Source organism: Pelobates fuscus, chromosome 13 (assembly GCF_036172605.1).
Source record: "Pelobates fuscus isolate aPelFus1 chromosome 13, aPelFus1.pri, whole genome shotgun sequence".
NCBI lineage: Eukaryota > Metazoa > Chordata > Amphibia > Anura > Pelobatidae > Pelobates > Pelobates fuscus.
This window is the reverse complement of record NC_086329.1, coordinates 24942161-24960688: the sequence shown is the minus strand read 5'-3', so window position 1 is coordinate 24960688 and position 18528 is coordinate 24942161. Positions and strand designations below refer to the sequence as shown.

At 37.3% G+C, this 18528-nt stretch overlaps 1 protein-coding gene across 1 annotated transcript in view; it reads right to left on the bottom strand.

Annotated features, from left to right (window-relative positions):
* Nucleotides 1-16927, bottom strand: part of MBIP (MAP3K12 binding inhibitory protein 1) — a 29559-nt gene extending 12632 nt beyond the window's left edge. Inside the window, exons 1-3 of the mRNA XM_063440198.1 lie at nt 16774-16927; nt 14350-14469; nt 3314-3535 (exon numbers count right to left, since the gene is read on the bottom strand). Of these exons, the coding sequence (XP_063296268.1) occupies nt 3314-3535; nt 14350-14469; nt 16774-16890 (459 nt within the window). The 5' untranslated portion in view covers nt 16891-16927. The remainder of the gene's footprint in view (nt 1-3313; nt 3536-14349; nt 14470-16773) is intronic.
* Between the last annotated feature and the right edge of the window lie 1601 nt (nt 16928-18528).

Sequence of the window (18528 nt, the reverse complement as noted above, 5' to 3'; positions counted from 1 at the left end):
CATTTTGGACACCCCTTACCCTCTCTCCCCCCTACCTCCCCCTCTCCCCCCTACCTCCCCCTCTCCCCCCTACCTCCCCCCCTTCCCTTCTTGTACCCCCTCTTTACCTTTACCCGCTTGGATCCCCACTTTTACAATAGGTACTCTAACACACTTCCAAGCAACCCAAGCATGCGGAGGCATGACGAGACAACTCCGATTGTCGGACAAGTTTTTGCTACGCTATACGCGAATTTCTTATGCCGTAAAGGGCGACACCTTTAGAGATAAATCATCTGAACTTATAGAGACACCTACAACGGTACTTCTTTCTAAAATCTCGATTGGGTAACCGATGTTTTGTGGCTGATTATTGCTTAACCCCTTAAGGACACATGACATGTGTGACATGTCATGATTCCCTTTTATTCCAGAAGTTTGGTCCTTAAGGGGTTAATGACGCTGGGTAACACACTGTATTGACCCCCACTGTGTTTAAGAATGATGTTGCACCCTTTCTTTCTTTCTGTATCCACATGCTTTTTTGATCTAATAAATACCAGATTGGAAAAAAAAAAAAACACACACAACTCTTAGCAAGCCAGCAGGTGTGCCAATTAACATGCCCGCTTATATGTGACAATAGGGTCTGGTGAGATTTGTATGTAAGCTGTGTTCATCAAATAAACACAATCAGACTATCACTAAAGAGTTTGCACCTCAGTTGGACTTAGCTGCTCAGAATCTACAAGAAGCAAGTCAGCTGTGACAGAAAGAGGCAGCAGAGACTTGGACATAGAAAAACGGAAGGGTAAATGGGATTCATCAGCCAATGCAAATCAGGACGTGTCCTTACTGTTGACTGCCTCCCAGATCAAGTGATATTAAAAATTGGCATTAACCAATGCAGATTAGACATTTTGTGGACTGATCAGTGACATATGCTGATGCACACAAGAGTTAAACTTGTAACAGACAATTTAGGGAGCAGCAACAGAGATAAAGAAGACCTGGAATAGGATTGATGAGCCTGAAAAAGGTAAATGCAGGGCTCTAGTGGGATATATGGTGACATACAATATTATGAAAGAAACCCGAGCATGTATTATTGTCCATAAAATGGGGAGGAGGGATAGTAGGAGGAGTTGAGACCCGGAAGAATTGAAGAACAAAACTTCAGAATTAAAGGCCAGGGCACAAAAGGCAGTAGCTGTAACATAACAGCAAATGCCTTACATGTAACAATGAAAGGAGGTGAGCAGCACACAGCTGTTGCCACAATGGCCAAGTGAAATTGAAAAATAAAAAGCAATCTTCTCTTTGATGTGTTTTTTCTGTACATGTTCGAAAGCACCATGTTTTAGGGATACCTACAGGATTACAGCAGCACTGAATACACTGTCATACAAGTACAGTTCCAACTATTTTCTCATTCTCGGGAAGGATAGAGGATATTATATTTCATGATATAAAATTGTATAATTGTTTATGTACTGTCCAATGTATAACCACACTCACAGCCAAGAACAGTGTAAGCACCTGACACGAATACATTATAAGCCTAAACTGTTATTTTAGAACTATACTGTCAGAAATACACGTTTGTATTCCTTACACTATAGTGTTCCTTTAAAATTATCTAGATCTATCTAGACACAACTATACGTCTCTCATATCACTCAGCACCCGTGCTACATAAACCAAAAAATGTTCCATCAGCACAGTGTTCATCCCACAGCCCTCACACAAACATCTTCCATGCAGACAGCACAAAATTAGTTCTCCCTATACAGTGCCATTACCCTACAAAATCTAAAAATCAGAAAAAACACATACATATAGTAAAATAAAATAAACAGAGCATATACTACACACACAACATACACATGGCTACCTTTATACAACAAGGCAAACATCGTATGCGAGTCGTACACTAACAATTCACTGTGCTACTTCCAGCCAAAATCGCCAAAAAGCTGGAAGATGCTTTCTCATTCATATCTACATAGAAATTCACTCTTAATAGGGAAAACATGGGAGAGGCAGCAGGACTAGAACATGGATGTGTAATACAAAAGCAAATAAAACACAAAGAAATAAGACCTGCACACAAACTCTCAATACCTCTTCCGTATCATGAATGGCTAGGGTTCATTAGTCCAAATATTTATTAAAAAAAAAAAAAAGTAGTGTGTTGTCACTACTTTTATACAAACACACAAAAGTGGGCCCTCATACTAGAATACATACACACCATACCATATCTCCATATTGTTCCCCCTGTTATACATCCTCAAAAATGTCATAGGATCACACTCACTCTAAAACATATACTCAGAAATTCTCATACATACCAACAATCACACTCCTACACCTTCACAAACACAGACATAGCTAGACACTTGTACATGCATGCATACACAGTCCTACTGATACATCTATGTGCAAGAGCGCGTGGCCACAGAGTAAAAGGTCCAGAGAGGAGCAGTCAGAAGAAGACAGTCTAACGATCATAGACAGTCTCTATGGTCCTCCCTGCCTATGTGCAAAGCGTGAACCAGGAAAGATCATAGAGTCTGTCGGTTTTCAAACACTGTCTGACTCAGGGTGCTTGTATATGGCTGAAGCACCATGTCATATTTAAAAAGGTAGCAATGAGCTTTCATCATTTCTTTTACATATACTTTAGTTAAAATACAATCTATTTCCTTTCAGTACTTGATGAAAGGATTAGCATTTAAAAAAATATATATATGTTTTGAGGTGACAGTTGTCACTTAATACTGCATTGGAAAAGCAGTGAGATTCTAATTCAGTCAGGTGAGATCATAAGAAGGTAGGGACTACTTTGTCTATTTTAAAAGACGATTTTAGGAAAATATGGTAAAGGGTTGCACTAGAATTTTTTTCTGCGGTCACCAACATACAAGTGGACCAGTCACCTCGGAGTGGGGTTTCGAAAGGAGGCACAGCCTCCATTAGTGGCAGAACTTCTTTAAATCCTAGCCTGCTTCCATGAAGAAACCTCTCTTGGGGAAATTAGCATATGTGCAGGGAATCCTGGGAAATGTGCAGAGACTCTATCAACTGATTTCTATACACTCAGATTAACTCATTGAGTAGAGTAGATGGCTAGCAATCTAACACCATCAGACATATATGAATGATTCTTTTTATGGGAATCTGGGTGGATGGTCTATTCCGGATTCCGTGCTCTCTCCATACAAAAATCATAGAGATAACATTATTATTATGCTGGACTGTTTATTTTCCAAAATAGGAGGAGAAGAAAAATGTAATTTTGTTACAATTACTGTTGAATACTAGAACTTACTTCTGATTTTTTTGCCTTTATCTGGACGACTGAAGGATCAGATAAACTGCTGCTGTTTCTATTAATTGGACTAGGTTTTGACACGGTCTTTCCAGAGCTCTCCAAACTTTCGGATTTATGGTCCATAGCACTGGATTCGAGGGATAGCTCTCCTATGGTTTCCACTTCAGCAGTCTTCTTACTTTCCACATCCACAAGGGTTTTTAATTTATCTACAAGTGGCTGATGGAGGATGGAGGAAAAAAAGTTATACGTTCTATACTGCAAACCACAACAAAATAAAATTAAAGTGTAGTAAAAGGAAAAATAATGAAACAATTTTTAGTATATATTAATCTAAAATAAATATTACTTTAGGTTACTCTGCAGAGTTGTAATCACCAGAGTCATTTAGTTAAAGGGACACTGTTTAGACCCTTAAAGTATTTTAAGACACATTTATAAATTAACTTAATTACACCCCCATCGGCTTTCAAGCAGACAACAGGTCCTGTTACGTCCTGGTTTGCTTAGCTCAGTGGAGCTAAACTTAAGAGGCAGCAATAGAGCACCTGCCTTGCAAAGACTTCTCAGTGAGTTGCATTAGGAAATCAGTGATTGGACAGCCAAAGAAAGTCTGAGCAAGTTAGAAGAGGAGGGATTGCAAAGGCAAAACAGCAACTTTTGCAGGCTGTTTTTAGATACAGCTCAATCAAAAAATGAAATATTTCAATGCATGCAAGTTTTAATTTGGGGTATATGTACTAAACAGTGATTTTTATTTATTTAGCATTTGGGCAGTGGAGTGTCCCTTAAGAAGATTTGGGTTTTGATGCATGTTTATGTCCCAGCCTGGGTAGCTGTATTTCCCAAGTATTCTACTGAGCTGGAAAAAAGGGGAGAAAAGGCTGCGCCAAGAGATACAATAAAATAAGTCCCAATAAAAATATAAAAAGGATATATATAAATATATATAAAAGTCAATATAAAAAGGAGGATAAATGTCTATGTTGCGCTGGTGTTCTCTCTTCTTATGATGCTTTGGATCCTCCCGTGATATGTAAAATATAAAAGGGAAAAGGACCAATGGTGCAGATTGTGGGGTACGTGGAAAATGAAGAATAAAGATGTAATAAACTCACATTTGTATGAGCTATAACCAGCTCAGGTGGAATGGGCGTTCTGCAGTATAATCCCTGCTAGTAGGATATCAGGAAATTCTGATCCACTGGTGCTGTCCAATTCTCAGGAGAAGGGAGAAAAATATATAACAGATAGTGCTCTCTGAAGATAAGATGTGGTATATACAAAACAAAATAAATATACTCACAGTATACAGTGCAGATGACACTGCACTTGAGATATGGCGTGGGTGGTATAATCCCCACCTTAGGATATATAAAATGCCAGGAAAGGATAATATAAAATTGGAGTGATAAAAATATATATAATAAAAAATATATATATAATAAAAATATGAATGGCACAGAGATAAAGCCAAACGTAATTTATTATTAAAAGTATACAATAAAATCCATTAACGCGTTTCACCTCAAGGGTTTTATCAAAATGGAATAACATTTAAAACCTGGCAAGAATAAAATATATATAGGTGCACTGTTACTTTAAAAACGGCGCCAAACATAGCATCAATTAACATTAGCCAATCACAGTTAGGCATAATACATATGAAGGATACAGCTTATAATACTATTAAGAATAGGTATATTCTAAAAGTTTGGTGTATGCCAGACATAATAGGCAGAAGAAAAATGGAAAACAAAGCTATATAGCTTGTATAATATTAGATTGTATTTACACTCTAGTGCTTGGGGTTGTGGGAGATGTAGTCCGCTGGCCACGTGTCAGTTCAGATCCAATGAGCATCCTGGGCGGGGCTTGTGCGTGTCACATGGTCCGCATCACACAAAGACAGTGTGATGCAGGAGTCATGTGATCGCCGCTGAGGAGCTTGGGAGATGTAGTTAGAGAACCCGAAATGGGTTTTTAAATAGAAATAGCTAGCTTAGGAATATGTAATGTCGGCAAGAGGATGCATGGCAACAGATAGCCAAATTTAAAATTAATACAAGGGTAACATATAAAAATTAACTTGGTATTAACAGGCATAAATGATATATATATAGAAAAAGCTAGCTTAGGTATATATAATATCAGCAGACAAATTAGTATGCATGTAAAAATGCTGGATAGCAATAAATAGCCATATATAAAGTTAGTAAAAGAATAACATATAAGAATTAACTTGGTATTAACAGGCATAGACAGTATATATGGTGATAATCTTATTAGTATTGGATATGTGTACTATAGCAGCATGGGTGGTATTCATCACATTAGTGCAAGGTGAACTAGCAGCATAATGTTCCATTATAGGAAATAAGATAAATATAAAATGTCTTAGAGGGCAACACTTGCTTAAAACCATATGTAGAAACATATATATATACAGACAAGTAGAAATTGAATAATAAAATGAAAATAAAAATATCGATAAGAATATCTATTCTGCTTGGTGGTCATATTGGGGGTATCCCAGACCATAATGCCGTAGGTGACAACTATGACTAGGATAGCCCCCAAATGACCACAATAGAAGAATTAAACCACATATTTATTAAAAGATTTTTAAACCATTTTAAAATTATAAAAAGTTAAATAAATCAAACTCTGCATTTAAACCTTTGGGGGCTAGGGTCTGTAGGTTGAATACCCATTCCATCTCGTTTCTGCCTAAGATATTTTTAAGATTTCCCCCTCTCCAGGGAATTTTACATTTTTTTATACCCATGCAATTAAGAAGTTTGGGGTCCCGATTATGTATTTCAAAATGTTTTGATACGGAATGATTAGCATATCCATTTCTTATATTGCGACAGTGTTCTGCTAATCTTGTTTTCAGGCATCTGGTTGTCATACCAACGTATTGGAGGCCACATGGGCACTCCAATAGGTAAATAACATTAGTGGTATGACATGTAATAAAGTCTCTAATAGTATAACTCTTATTAGTTGTATTTGATTTAAAACTAGTGATTTTGGACTGGGTAGTGGGATTAGTACTTTTACATACGACACAGCGTTTGCACTTATAAAAACCCGTCATCCCGTTTAAAAAAGTAGATTGTGTTTCTTTTACTTCTCTGGTGTAATTATTGGTTAAAATTGATCTAAAATTTGGTGCACCTCTAAAAACAATTTTGGGCTGTATTGGTAATATTTCTTTAAGGAGGTCATCTTGTTTTAAAAGATGCCAGTGTCTCTTAATCGTTTTTTTGATAAAGCCGCTTTTATTGTTAAAATTAAAAATTATGGGAAGAGTAGGGGCTTTAGAGGAGTCTTTTTCTTTATAGGTTAAGAGATTTTCTCTAGGTTTACTTTTTACTGTTGTTATAATGTTCTCCAGTTTTGTGGGTGAGTAGTTCTTCTCAATGAATTGATTTTTTAAAAGCAGTGATTGTTCGTTAAAATCATTGATAAGAGAGCAATTCCTTCGCATTCTTAAAAATTGGCTTTTAGGGGCGCTCTCAAGCCATGGTTTATAGTGACAGCTCGACTGGTCGATCGCTGTGTTGGTACATACCTTTTTAAAAAATGTTTTTGTATGTACCACCCCTTGTTTAATAAAAATGCTTAGGTCTAAAAAATTTATTAAGTCTCTACTATATTCGTGTGTTAAAACAATCCCTCTATTATTTGAGTTGAGGTGTGAAATAAAAGCATTGAGTGAGTCCTCAGAACCTCTCCATATAAAAAACAAGTCATCAATGTATCTAAAATAGGTGACCAGGTTCTGCTCCCACGTATGCTGCCCCCAAATGGCACTGGATTCCCAGTCCGCCATGAAGAGGTTGGCATAGCTGGGAGCGAACCTGGTCCCCATCGCTGTGCCTCTCTTCTGAAGGTAAAATGAGTTAAAAAACCAGAAATAGTTATTGTTTAAAATAATATCAATGCCTTCTATAATAAAATCAATTTGAGTATCTGGAACTCTTTTTTCGTTAGAGAGCATGGATCTAACGGCATTACAACCTAATTCATGCGGGATTATAGTGTATAGGGAGGTAACGTCACATGTCACAAGTAAAAAGTCTTGTTCCCAGTAAAATCCATTTAAAAAATTAAGTAGTGTCATAGAGTCCTTCAGATAAGACTTCATAAGTTTCACAGTCGGTTGTAGTAGAGTGTCGATGTACTGAGATAAGTTACATAAGGGGGATCTTATCCCTGACACTATGGGTCTACCTGGGGGGTTTTGGGCATCTTTATGTATCTTAGGCAGAAAGTAAATTACGGGAATTCTGGGATTTCTGATGGATATATAGTCAAACTCTTTTTTGTTTAGAATATTTTTATCTAGCCCCTTTTGTAAGAAGGTATTAAGTTTTTGTTGTATACAGGGCGTTGGGTCTTCAGATAATTTCTTATATACATCAGTGTCATTTAGTTGCCTATAGGCTTCTTGTATATACATGGCACTAGATTGAATGACCAGACCCCCACCTTTATCTGCAGGTTTAATAACAATGTCTAAATCTTCTTGTAGTTCTTTCATTGCTGTTATCTCTACTTTATTTAAATTTTGGGTATCGTTGGGTAATAGTCCTATTTATGTTAGGACCCCTATCTTCTCCCAACAAGAACTTTTTATCAAACTAGAAAGAGCTCTTACAGTAGAAATTAAACTCAAATGGGAGATTGCTACGTTTAAAAAATATATTGACGAACATATCACACCCCGAGGCCTAAGACTTATGAAACTACCTACCTCAGATCAAGATGATCTAGAATTTATGGAGGAATGGAATAGCAAACTGGAAACGTGCACATTTGGCCTCATGGACACCCTAATTAAAAAAAAGAGCAAAAAATTGTCCAACCTAGATAGGGAAATTAATGATCTCAAAGAAAAACTCTTGCCCTTTACAGAGAGCAATGTATACCAACAAAATTCAGTTTTAATTCAAAGTAAAATTGAAAAAATAGAAATTGATACTAAACATATCAAAGTCAAAAAATACATAAGGGACAAACAAGATTATGCCAACAGACAAGTTAGGACTTATCACCTAAAGAAAAGATATACGTCAGATAACCCCTCCTCAAATATGAGGACAGAACCATACCAGTACAAAAGACCAACTACATCCAACACACGACACACGTCCCCATATGCCCCTAAAAATCACCACTCTGTGTCACACAAACCTACAAATTTTTCTCCTAATAAGCCAAGACCTTACTATAGAAATTCTAACTCTGGCTATGCACCTGCACCCTCATACCACCAACCAGCACCCTACCAACCACGTAGAGTTACTAACAATACCTCTACTCACTATGCCTCTCGTCACAACTACTACCATGCACGTAGCCCAGATGCCCACAATCACTCACATCAAACCCACAAACCTAACCACTACTACAAAAATCACTCTGAGACCCCTATTGTACATACCAATAGGTACCAACTGTTATCCATTGATTCTGAAATAGACAACGACGATCATTTTTTAGAGATTCAAACACATCCACACACCTTCACCAACACACCATACCCAACAAGGACCAAAAAAAGACCCCTAAGTCCAGAGGCAAACGAAGTGGCAGAAGACAACAAAAAAGAGAGACTAGAGAGAGTAGAAAGACAATAACTATCCCCAAAGAGTCAGATACTGGTATTTTTAATCTATCACAAAAAATTTTAAGTGCAGCACAAATCTCTGTTTTAAGCAAAGGGCTAAAATATGCCCCGACCAATTCTTTTAAGCCATTTCAGGCATTTTTAGACGTAAATAAATTCACACGCAAAGCCACATTAAAAAGATTCTATAAGTCACAAAATATTACCACTAATCCCGCTTCTCCTCCCCTCTCACTGCCTACAGACCAACCTACAGTTATCAGCACAGATCTTAAACCACAATCTACTTTTTATCCCTACAATTTTAAGTCAGCTCCTCTTATAATGTTTGAAAAATCCGTATTAAGAGATTTTGAAAAAATCAAATATAGCAAATACGATACCCAAAATTTAAATAAAGTAGAGATAACAGCAATGAAAGAACTACAAGAAGATTTAGACATTGTTATTAAACCTGCAGATAAAGGTGGGGGTCTGGTCATTCAATCTAGTGCCATGTATATACAAGAAGCCTATAGGCAACTAAATGACACTGATGTATATAAGAAATTATCTGAAGACCCAACGCCCTGTATACAACAAAAACTTAATACCTTCTTACAAAAGGGGCTAGATAAAAATATTCTAAACAAAAAAGAGTTTGACTATATATCCATCAGAAATCCCAGAATTCCCGTAATTTACTTTCTGCCTAAGATACATAAAGATGCCCAAAACCCCCCAGGTAGACCCATAGTGTCAGGGATAAGATCCCCCTTATGTAACTTATCTCAGTACATCGACACTCTACTACAACCGACTGTGAAACTTATGAAGTCTTATCTGAAGGACTCTATGACACTACTTAATTTTTTAAATGGATTTTACTGGGAACAAGACTTTTTACTTGTGACATGTGACGTTACCTCCCTATACACTATAATCCCGCATGAATTAGGTTGTAATGCCGTTAGATCCATGCTCTCTAACGAAAAAAGAGTTCCAGATACTCAAATTGATTTTATTATAGAAGGCATTGATATTATTTTAAACAATAACTATTTCTGGTTTTTTAACTCATTTTACCTTCAGAAGAGAGGCACAGCGATGGGGACCAGGTTCGCTCCCAGCTATGCCAACCTCTTCATGGCGGACTGGGAATCCAGTGCCATTTGGGGGCAGCATACGTGGGAGCAGAACCTGGTCACCTATTTTAGATACATTGATGACTTGTTTTTTATATGGAGAGGTTCTGAGGACTCACTCAATGCTTTTATTTCACACCTCAACTCAAATAATAGAGGGATTGTTTTAACACACGAATATAGTAGAGACTTAATAAATTTTTTAGACCTAAGCATTTTTATTAAACAAGGGGTGGTACATACAAAAACATTTTTTAAAAAGGTATGTACCAACACAGCGATCGACCAGTCGAGCTGTCACTATAAACCATGGCTTGAGAGCGCCCCTAAAAGCCAATTTTTAAGAATGCGAAGGAATTGCTCTCTTATCAATGATTTTAACGAACAATCACTGCTTTTAAAAAATCAATTCATTGAGAAGAACTACTCACCCACAAAACTGGAGAACATTATAACAACAGTAAAAAGTAAACCTAGAGAAAATCTCTTAACCTATAAAGAAAAAGACTCCTCTAAAGCCCCTACTCTTCCCATAATTTTTAATTTTAACAATAAAAGCGGCTTTATCAAAAAAACGATTAAGAGACACTGGCATCTTTTAAAACAAGATGACCTCCTTAAAGAAATATTACCAATACAGCCCAAAATTGTTTTTAGAGGTGCACCAAATTTTAGATCAATTTTAACCAATAATTACACCAGAGAAGTAAAAGAAACACAATCTACTTTTTTAAACGGGATGACGGGTTTTTATAAGTGCAAACGCTGTGTCGTATGTAAAAGTACTAATCCCACTACCCAGTCCAAAATCACTAGTTTTAAATCAAATACAACTAATAAGAGTTATACTATTAGAGACTTTATTACATGTCATACCACTAATGTTATTTACCTATTGGAGTGCCCATGTGGCCTCCAATACGTTGGTATGACAACCAGATGCCTGAAAACAAGATTAGCAGAACACTGTCGCAATATAAGAAATGGATATGCTAATCATTCCGTATCAAAACATTTTGAAATACATAATCGGGACCCCAAACTTCTTAATTGCATGGGTATAAAAAAATGTAAAATTCCCTGGAGAGGGGGAAATCTTAAAAATATCTTAGGCAGAAACGAGATGGAATGGGTATTCAACCTACAGACCCTAGCCCCCAAAGGTTTAAATGCAGAGTTTGATTTATTTAACTTTTTATAATTTTAAAATGGTTTAAAAATCTTTTAATAAATATGTGGTTTAATTCTTCTATTGTGGTCATTTGGGGGCTATCCTAGTCATAGTTGTCACCTACGGCATTATGGTCTGGGATACCCCCAATATGACCACCAAGCAGAATAGATATTCTTATCGATATTTTTATTTTCATTTTATTATTCAATTTCTACTTGTCTGTATATATATATGTTTCTACATATGGTTTTAAGCAAGTGTTGCCCTCTAAGACATTTTATATTTATCTTATTTCCTATAATGGAACATTATGCTGCTAGTTCACCTTGCACTAATGTGATGAATACCACCCATGCTGCTATAGTACACATATCCAATACTAATAAGATTATCACCATATATACTGTCTATGCCTGTTAATACCAAGTTAATTCTTATATGTTATTCTTTTACTAACTTTATATATGGCTATTTATTGCTATCCAGCATTTTTACATGCATACTAATTTGTCTGCTGATATTATATATACCTAAGCTAGCTTTTTCTATATATATATCATTTATGCCTGTTAATACCAAGTTAATTTTTATATGTTACCCTTGTATTAATTTTAAATTTGGCTATCTGTTGCCATGCATCCTCTTGCCGACATTACATATTCCTAAGCTAGCTATTTCTATTTAAAAACCCATTTCGGGTTCTCTAACTACATCTCCCAAGCTCCTCAGCGGCGATCACATGACTCCTGCATCACACTGTCTTTGTGTGATGCGGACCATGTGACACGCACAAGCCCCGCCCAGGATGCTCATTGGATCTGAACTGACACGTGGCCAGCGGACTACATCTCCCACAACCCCAAGCACTAGAGTGTAAATACAATCTAATATTATACAAGCTATATAGCTTTGTTTTCCATTTTTCTTCTGCCTATTATGTCTGGCATACACCAAACTTTTAGAATATACCTATTCTTAATAGTATTATAAGCTGTATCCTTCATATGTATTATGCCTAACTGTGATTGGCTAATGTTAATTGATGCTATGTTTGGCGCCGTTTTTAAAGTAACAGTGCACCTATATATATTTTATTCTTGCCAGGTTTTAAATGTTATTCCATTTTGATAAAACCCTTGAGGTGAAACGCGTTAATGGATTTTATTGTATACTTTTAATAATAAATTACGTTTGGCTTTATCTCTGTGCCATTCATATTTTTATTATATATATATTTTTTATTATATATATTTTTATCACTCCAATTTTATATTATCCTTTCCTGGCATTTTATATATCCTAAGGTGGGGATTATACCACCCACGCCATATCTCAAGTGCAGTGTCATCTGCACTGTATACTGTGAGTATATTTATTTTGTTTTGTATATACCACATCTTATCTTCAGAGAGCACTATCTGTTATATATTTTTCTCCCTTCTCCTGAGAATTGGACAGCACCAGTGGATCAGAATTTCCTGATATCCTACTAGCAGGGATTATACTGCAGAACGCCCATTCCACCTGAGCTGGTTATAGCTCATACAAATGTGAGTTTATTACATCTTTATTCTTCATTTTCCACGTACCCCACAATCTGCACCATTGGTCCTTTTCCCTTTTATATTTTACATATCACGGGAGGATCCAAAGCATCATAAGAAGAGAGAACACCAGCGCAACATAGACATTTATCCTCCTTTTTATATTGACTTTTATATATATTTATATATATCCTTTTTATATTTTTATTGGGACTTATTTTATTGTATCTCTTGGCGCAGCCTTTTCTCCCCTTTTTTCCTGTACATCCTTATCCCAGAGGGTTAGAGGGTGACCCTCTGTAAGGTTGCTGCCTCCTTTGTATATTATTAGCGCTAACCTACTCTACACTTTTTATTCTACTGAGCTGGCCTATTTAACTGTTTGAAACATGGGCAGCAGCCTGTTATGCACTCGTTAGAGGGGTGTTAATGACTGCCAGTCATGGGACATGTTTTGCAAATTCCAAATCTCCCACAATGCCTGTGTGTAAAATTAGCATATATGCAGGGAATCCTGGGAAAATGATTGATGGTGCATATGCACGGGATTTCCAGAATATGGTAGCCATAGCTGGGTGATTTAAAAGACCAACTGTCACCAATATAGCATATGGTATGTGATTAGAGGGTTATAAATAAATAAATAAATATATATATATAGTGTAATGTTAAAGGTAATGAAAACAAGATGAATGGTATACCCAGTTAAGTAAAAATGAACTAAAAGTGACAATACTCTTTTGTACTCACCAGAGTGTGTTATCTGTGTTAATCATGCAGATAGACACGCTAAATGGGAATAAATTAGGAACTCTAAGCACCACAACTAAAACTATGGCGGTCCTGGTGCATAGATCTCAGTCTCGCTGCGATGCTTTGCTGATGCAGGATGTAATGATAGGCTAAGCGGGCTTGGCTAACCCGCCCTATTTCTGTCAGTCTTTCATTTTCTTTTAACATGCTGGAAATTCTTTAACTTAGACCAGTGCGATGGCGTCCACATAATCTTTGCATCATAACTACTACAATGAGCTCATGTAGTTATGATACATAGAGTGCCCCCCAGGTTAACAGCACTGTGCTCTATATACAGTATGTTCTGCTAGCCACTTTATGAACATAATACAGTACATTGACAATATATACCATTATAAGGGAGCATTGCAAATAAACAGCATAGTTATTCATGTATAGTTGTTAAAATGGGAATTTAGGCTGTCCCTTTAACCCCTACTAACATTCTACCACGTCACCCTTTGGTTGCCAAAGCTTGTTTTTTCTAAACCCTTAGAAAGTCATACATAGTTAGTTGTTCATGTACTCTGTTATCTTTTAAATTATGAAACACACACTTTTTAAATTAAATTATGAATTTCAAAATATTGCAAATATAAGGCCAAAATAGCAGACTTGGATGAAACATTCAACTCTGGCAGAGTCACACATGACTGCTTCAGGCTGACGTTTGCAATTTTATTTTCAATATGATGTTTAAGTGAATAATTCATTTTGGAAAAGAACAGTACAATTACAGTGAGAATGGATCTTACTTGCAAATCTGTGATGTGCTGTTGAAGAGCAGAGCAAAGGATTGATGGCTTCAAATCCTGCCGGCCCTGAAGGTTTTCCCAGTTAATGCTAAAATTCACAGCATCATCGTTCAATGTAAGCTTAAAATAAGAGAGAGAAAAAGTGACAATTCCGTTACACATTTTATATTCTCTAATAGAAGCACTCATTTCGTATGGTTGCTTTGATAGGCACATGACACATTTTTAAACATGTGTTGCAGAAGATGTTAACTTTTTCAGTGTGAGTCAGGGTAAGTGAGCCTAGTTCTACATATGAATATAGCATAGCACAGAGCATCAAAACGTGCTGGAGTTGTCATGGTCAGCCGATTATCTAAGCCAATGAATTCTATCTGAACAGGGGGAGAACTGATGTCATTAATATGTACCTGTTTGTGACAATGGGCAGTATTTGCACAGTCACATCCTGTATATTTTAGCTGTAACTTGCAATGGTTGAGAGAAGCCATCTTCTTCACAATCTTATTGCACATACATAGGAAGGTAGATTAACTGAGAATTCCATAGTCTTGCAGGATCTCCCACAGAACCCCGATTTTAATTACTGCTAATGCATGAGCATACAGCAGTGATGAGCTTTTAACAGGTGAATATGGATTATTAACCGGAGGGGAATATTAAATATATATAACCCCACTAGTGTTTGGATCTCAATCTGTAATTGTATTATTTTTTTACAAATAACTTGAGATAGGACACAGGGGCAGGGTAAATAGAGCAAGAGGATATACGGTAAGTATTATCAAATTGTCATCCGCATAGACATCAAAAAGATAGTTTAAAAGATTATTTGCAAACATAGTATAGTGCAGCACGAGTTCAGTTAATGTGGCACGGTCACATCCTTTTTTTTTTTTATAAAAGGTTCTATGAAAACCTTATACATGTTGCACTAGAATTTCACTGACAATTATATCAAAATATATTACAAGGCAAAGTAAGGACTACTTTCTCTCTTGTATAAAGCATTTCACTCAAATATGGCAAAAGGTTGAACAAAGCAAAAACAGATTGCCTATAGCATTTCATTGCACATGCACAGGCATATCTATAGAGGATCCCACAGTCTACTGGGATATTCCACGAAAGACAGAAATATTCGGTAAACTCATTTCCCTTAATCCTTTCCCCCAGATACCACCTGTCGCACAGACAGGTTGCCAGGACATTCTGTCTTGTCTAAAAAAAAAAAAAAAAATGACCACAAGTGAAAGTGCACCTTCAAATCAATACGTCTTTACAGGTACACATCATTTTAACGAGATGGAGACGGGATCTAAAACAATGCTCACCATCTACTTCAAGGCTTTAAATCTAGGATTTCATTTTTACATTTGTGTGGTCAATTTTAAAGAGATTAGAATTTAGTATGAAAAAAAACAAACAAAGCACAAACAAAACCAATGTGAAAGCGACACTGGAAAAATGTGATAATACGTATTAAATTCTGCCAAAGGGCTGAGCTATAATGGCCTTCCACTTGTACCTTGCGACTGCAAAAAAGCCATATATGCAGGATGTGCAACAAGTTGCTTGTACCCTATAAATAATAAGATTTGTTGAGGATCCCACGCTCTGGTGAGATCTTCCACAGATGGGTTTTGATGTAGACACCGTTAATACATGGCATCTTTAAAAAAAATAAAAAAATTAATTCTTTATTTTTGGTGCAGTAAAGTTTACAGACAAGCCCGTGGTGCCACGACAGCAGCCACAGGCTGAATGATGTAGACAATGTCAAGATGAAATACAGTTGCACATTTTTTTTTGTAAAGGCAGGTTGTATGCGTAAGTGAATTCGTTAAGAGTGCATGGCATCTTCTTTTATTTCACTTCTTTGTTATCCACACATGTACATCTCAGAGTGAGCGTGCACTCACACACTGGCGGTTTAATTTACCAAACTGCAAATGGTAAACTAAAAACAAAAAAATGGCAAAATGGTGGTAAAAACCAGCCAAGCTGTAAGTGAAGAATTCTCGCCAAATCAATCATTTTAGCCTAAATTATGCAATTCTGTTTGCAGAATTCAGGTTTACTGAATGAACCCCTGGAAAGCAAAGTGTCTGGCATGTGGGTAAAAAAAAAAATAAAAAATTAAAACAACTACATATTGTTTTTTTTTTTTTACATAACTTAGCCCAGGGGTCCTCAAACTGTGGCCCTCCAGATGTTGCTGAACTACAACTCCCATGATTCTTAGCATTACATAGATAGCCAGAGAATCATGGGAGTTGTAGTTCAGCAGTTTGAGGACCCCTGACTTAGCCATATGCCATAGAGCATTTGCACACATGCTGCCAATATCCCAATAAGGCTAATAGGTGTATTGTTGCAGCCAGCCTGAGCCATGTATGAGCATTTCAATACATTCTCTCTCACCTTCCCGACACAGCGCTCGAACTCTCCCAGGATGTCTTTCAGTAGCTCCGACCAAGCCTGCGGACGGTGAGACCCCGGTTTCATCCCTCCCGATTCCCGCTTCTCAACTTCGGCCATGATTCTCGGGCCAGGCTCACAACACTGCGCTAGGCCCACACCATCCCCCGGGAAACCATGGCAACCGGGCCGGCGCGACGGGCGCAGCGGCGATGACGTTACGCAGCAGCATGGCTAGGCTGCAATGTGTGCAGGGTGACAATGAGAGCCACAAACATGAAAACAGCTTCAGCTTCTTGCTGTGTACAGTTAAAACCAGACAAAAAAATAAAATTAAAAAAAAAGGAATAAAAATAATAAGCTTGTTTTTCATTTATATTTAAAATGCACTTTGTTTTACTAGGTGGGGGGGGGGGGGGGGGGGACTTTGCTTTACTCTGGGTACTTTTATTTTTTAATCTATAGTTATATTTTCTAGCACAGTTTGTAGATTCATTTCTACATCCTATGTAAGTGGCACCAAGTCATGCTAGTTATGACAGATGCCCATTTGAACTACTGGGCAATTAAAACAGATGCTACAAAACTTGCTCTTGTGGAGGATTGGCACTTAATTGAGAAAAAAAAAGTCAGTATTCCATTATCCATAGACAAACTCCATGTGATAGGGTTGGTTCTGATACCGGAGAAACTGACGGAAGCCAAGCACAGAGAGATGGACACAGGTTTCTTCAGGAAGGAAGAGATTCTTTATTGGATCACCGATCGGGACTCAGAGGGACTAATGTCACCAAAATACAGCAAGTTCTGAGCCCCGGACAATAGTGCAGGCTCCTTATATAGGCACATAACTCCTCCCATATTAAGCTCCACCCGCACTTTCTCTTGACCAATCAATACAAATAAGAATTAACTTCCTGCTTGACCGCATGGCCTGTCCAGCACAATGGAGGAGGGGAATACTACATCCTGTATTCTTGCACATGCTCCGTACACTACTGATCGTATCTTGCCTCGTGCAACCAACTGATCGATACGTCAGCATATGCACGTACACATGCCACGTGGTAATCTCGGCCTACTAAATTTATTTTTACCGAGATTCCACCACAGTTCCTTGACAAGAATTAGGATTATTTATATAACATCAACATATTCCAGGGTTTCCAACAGTCCAACTCTCTCTGGGACATCCCTAATTTTGGGGACCTCTCCCCCTTTAGTTCCCTGGTGTCCCACATCAGGGGACACCAGGAAAATGTCCTTACTACAATGGGCACTAGAACCACACAGGGAGTGCTTCAGCAGCCGTAATGCTGGGGACCGGCAAGGAGCCTGTTCATGGGTGGACTTACCCTTTTCTGGGCATCGTTAGTGACAGGTAGCTACACTGTGACAACCAATCAGGGCCCCAACTACCCAACCCAATTTTCCCTCTCAGTTGTTGGGAGGTATGATTCTTCTGCAGGGCTGTACAATATGTAAAATAAGACAACAATTCTAAGCATGTTTGACATACGGCAACAGTAGATGATGTACGCCAACAGTAGGTGACGAGTGCCCTGCCAAAAAGAGCTTACAATCTTAAAGTATGAATTTATGTAAATTTCCTGTTACCTTTAAGAAGATATGTGTGGGGCAACAGTATGGCAGATGATTGTATAATAAGGTTAATGGTTTACATACCTCTCAAGTGATCCCTATTTAGAAAGGACATACCCTATTTTGGGTTCAAAATGTGTCTTTAAATTGCAATAA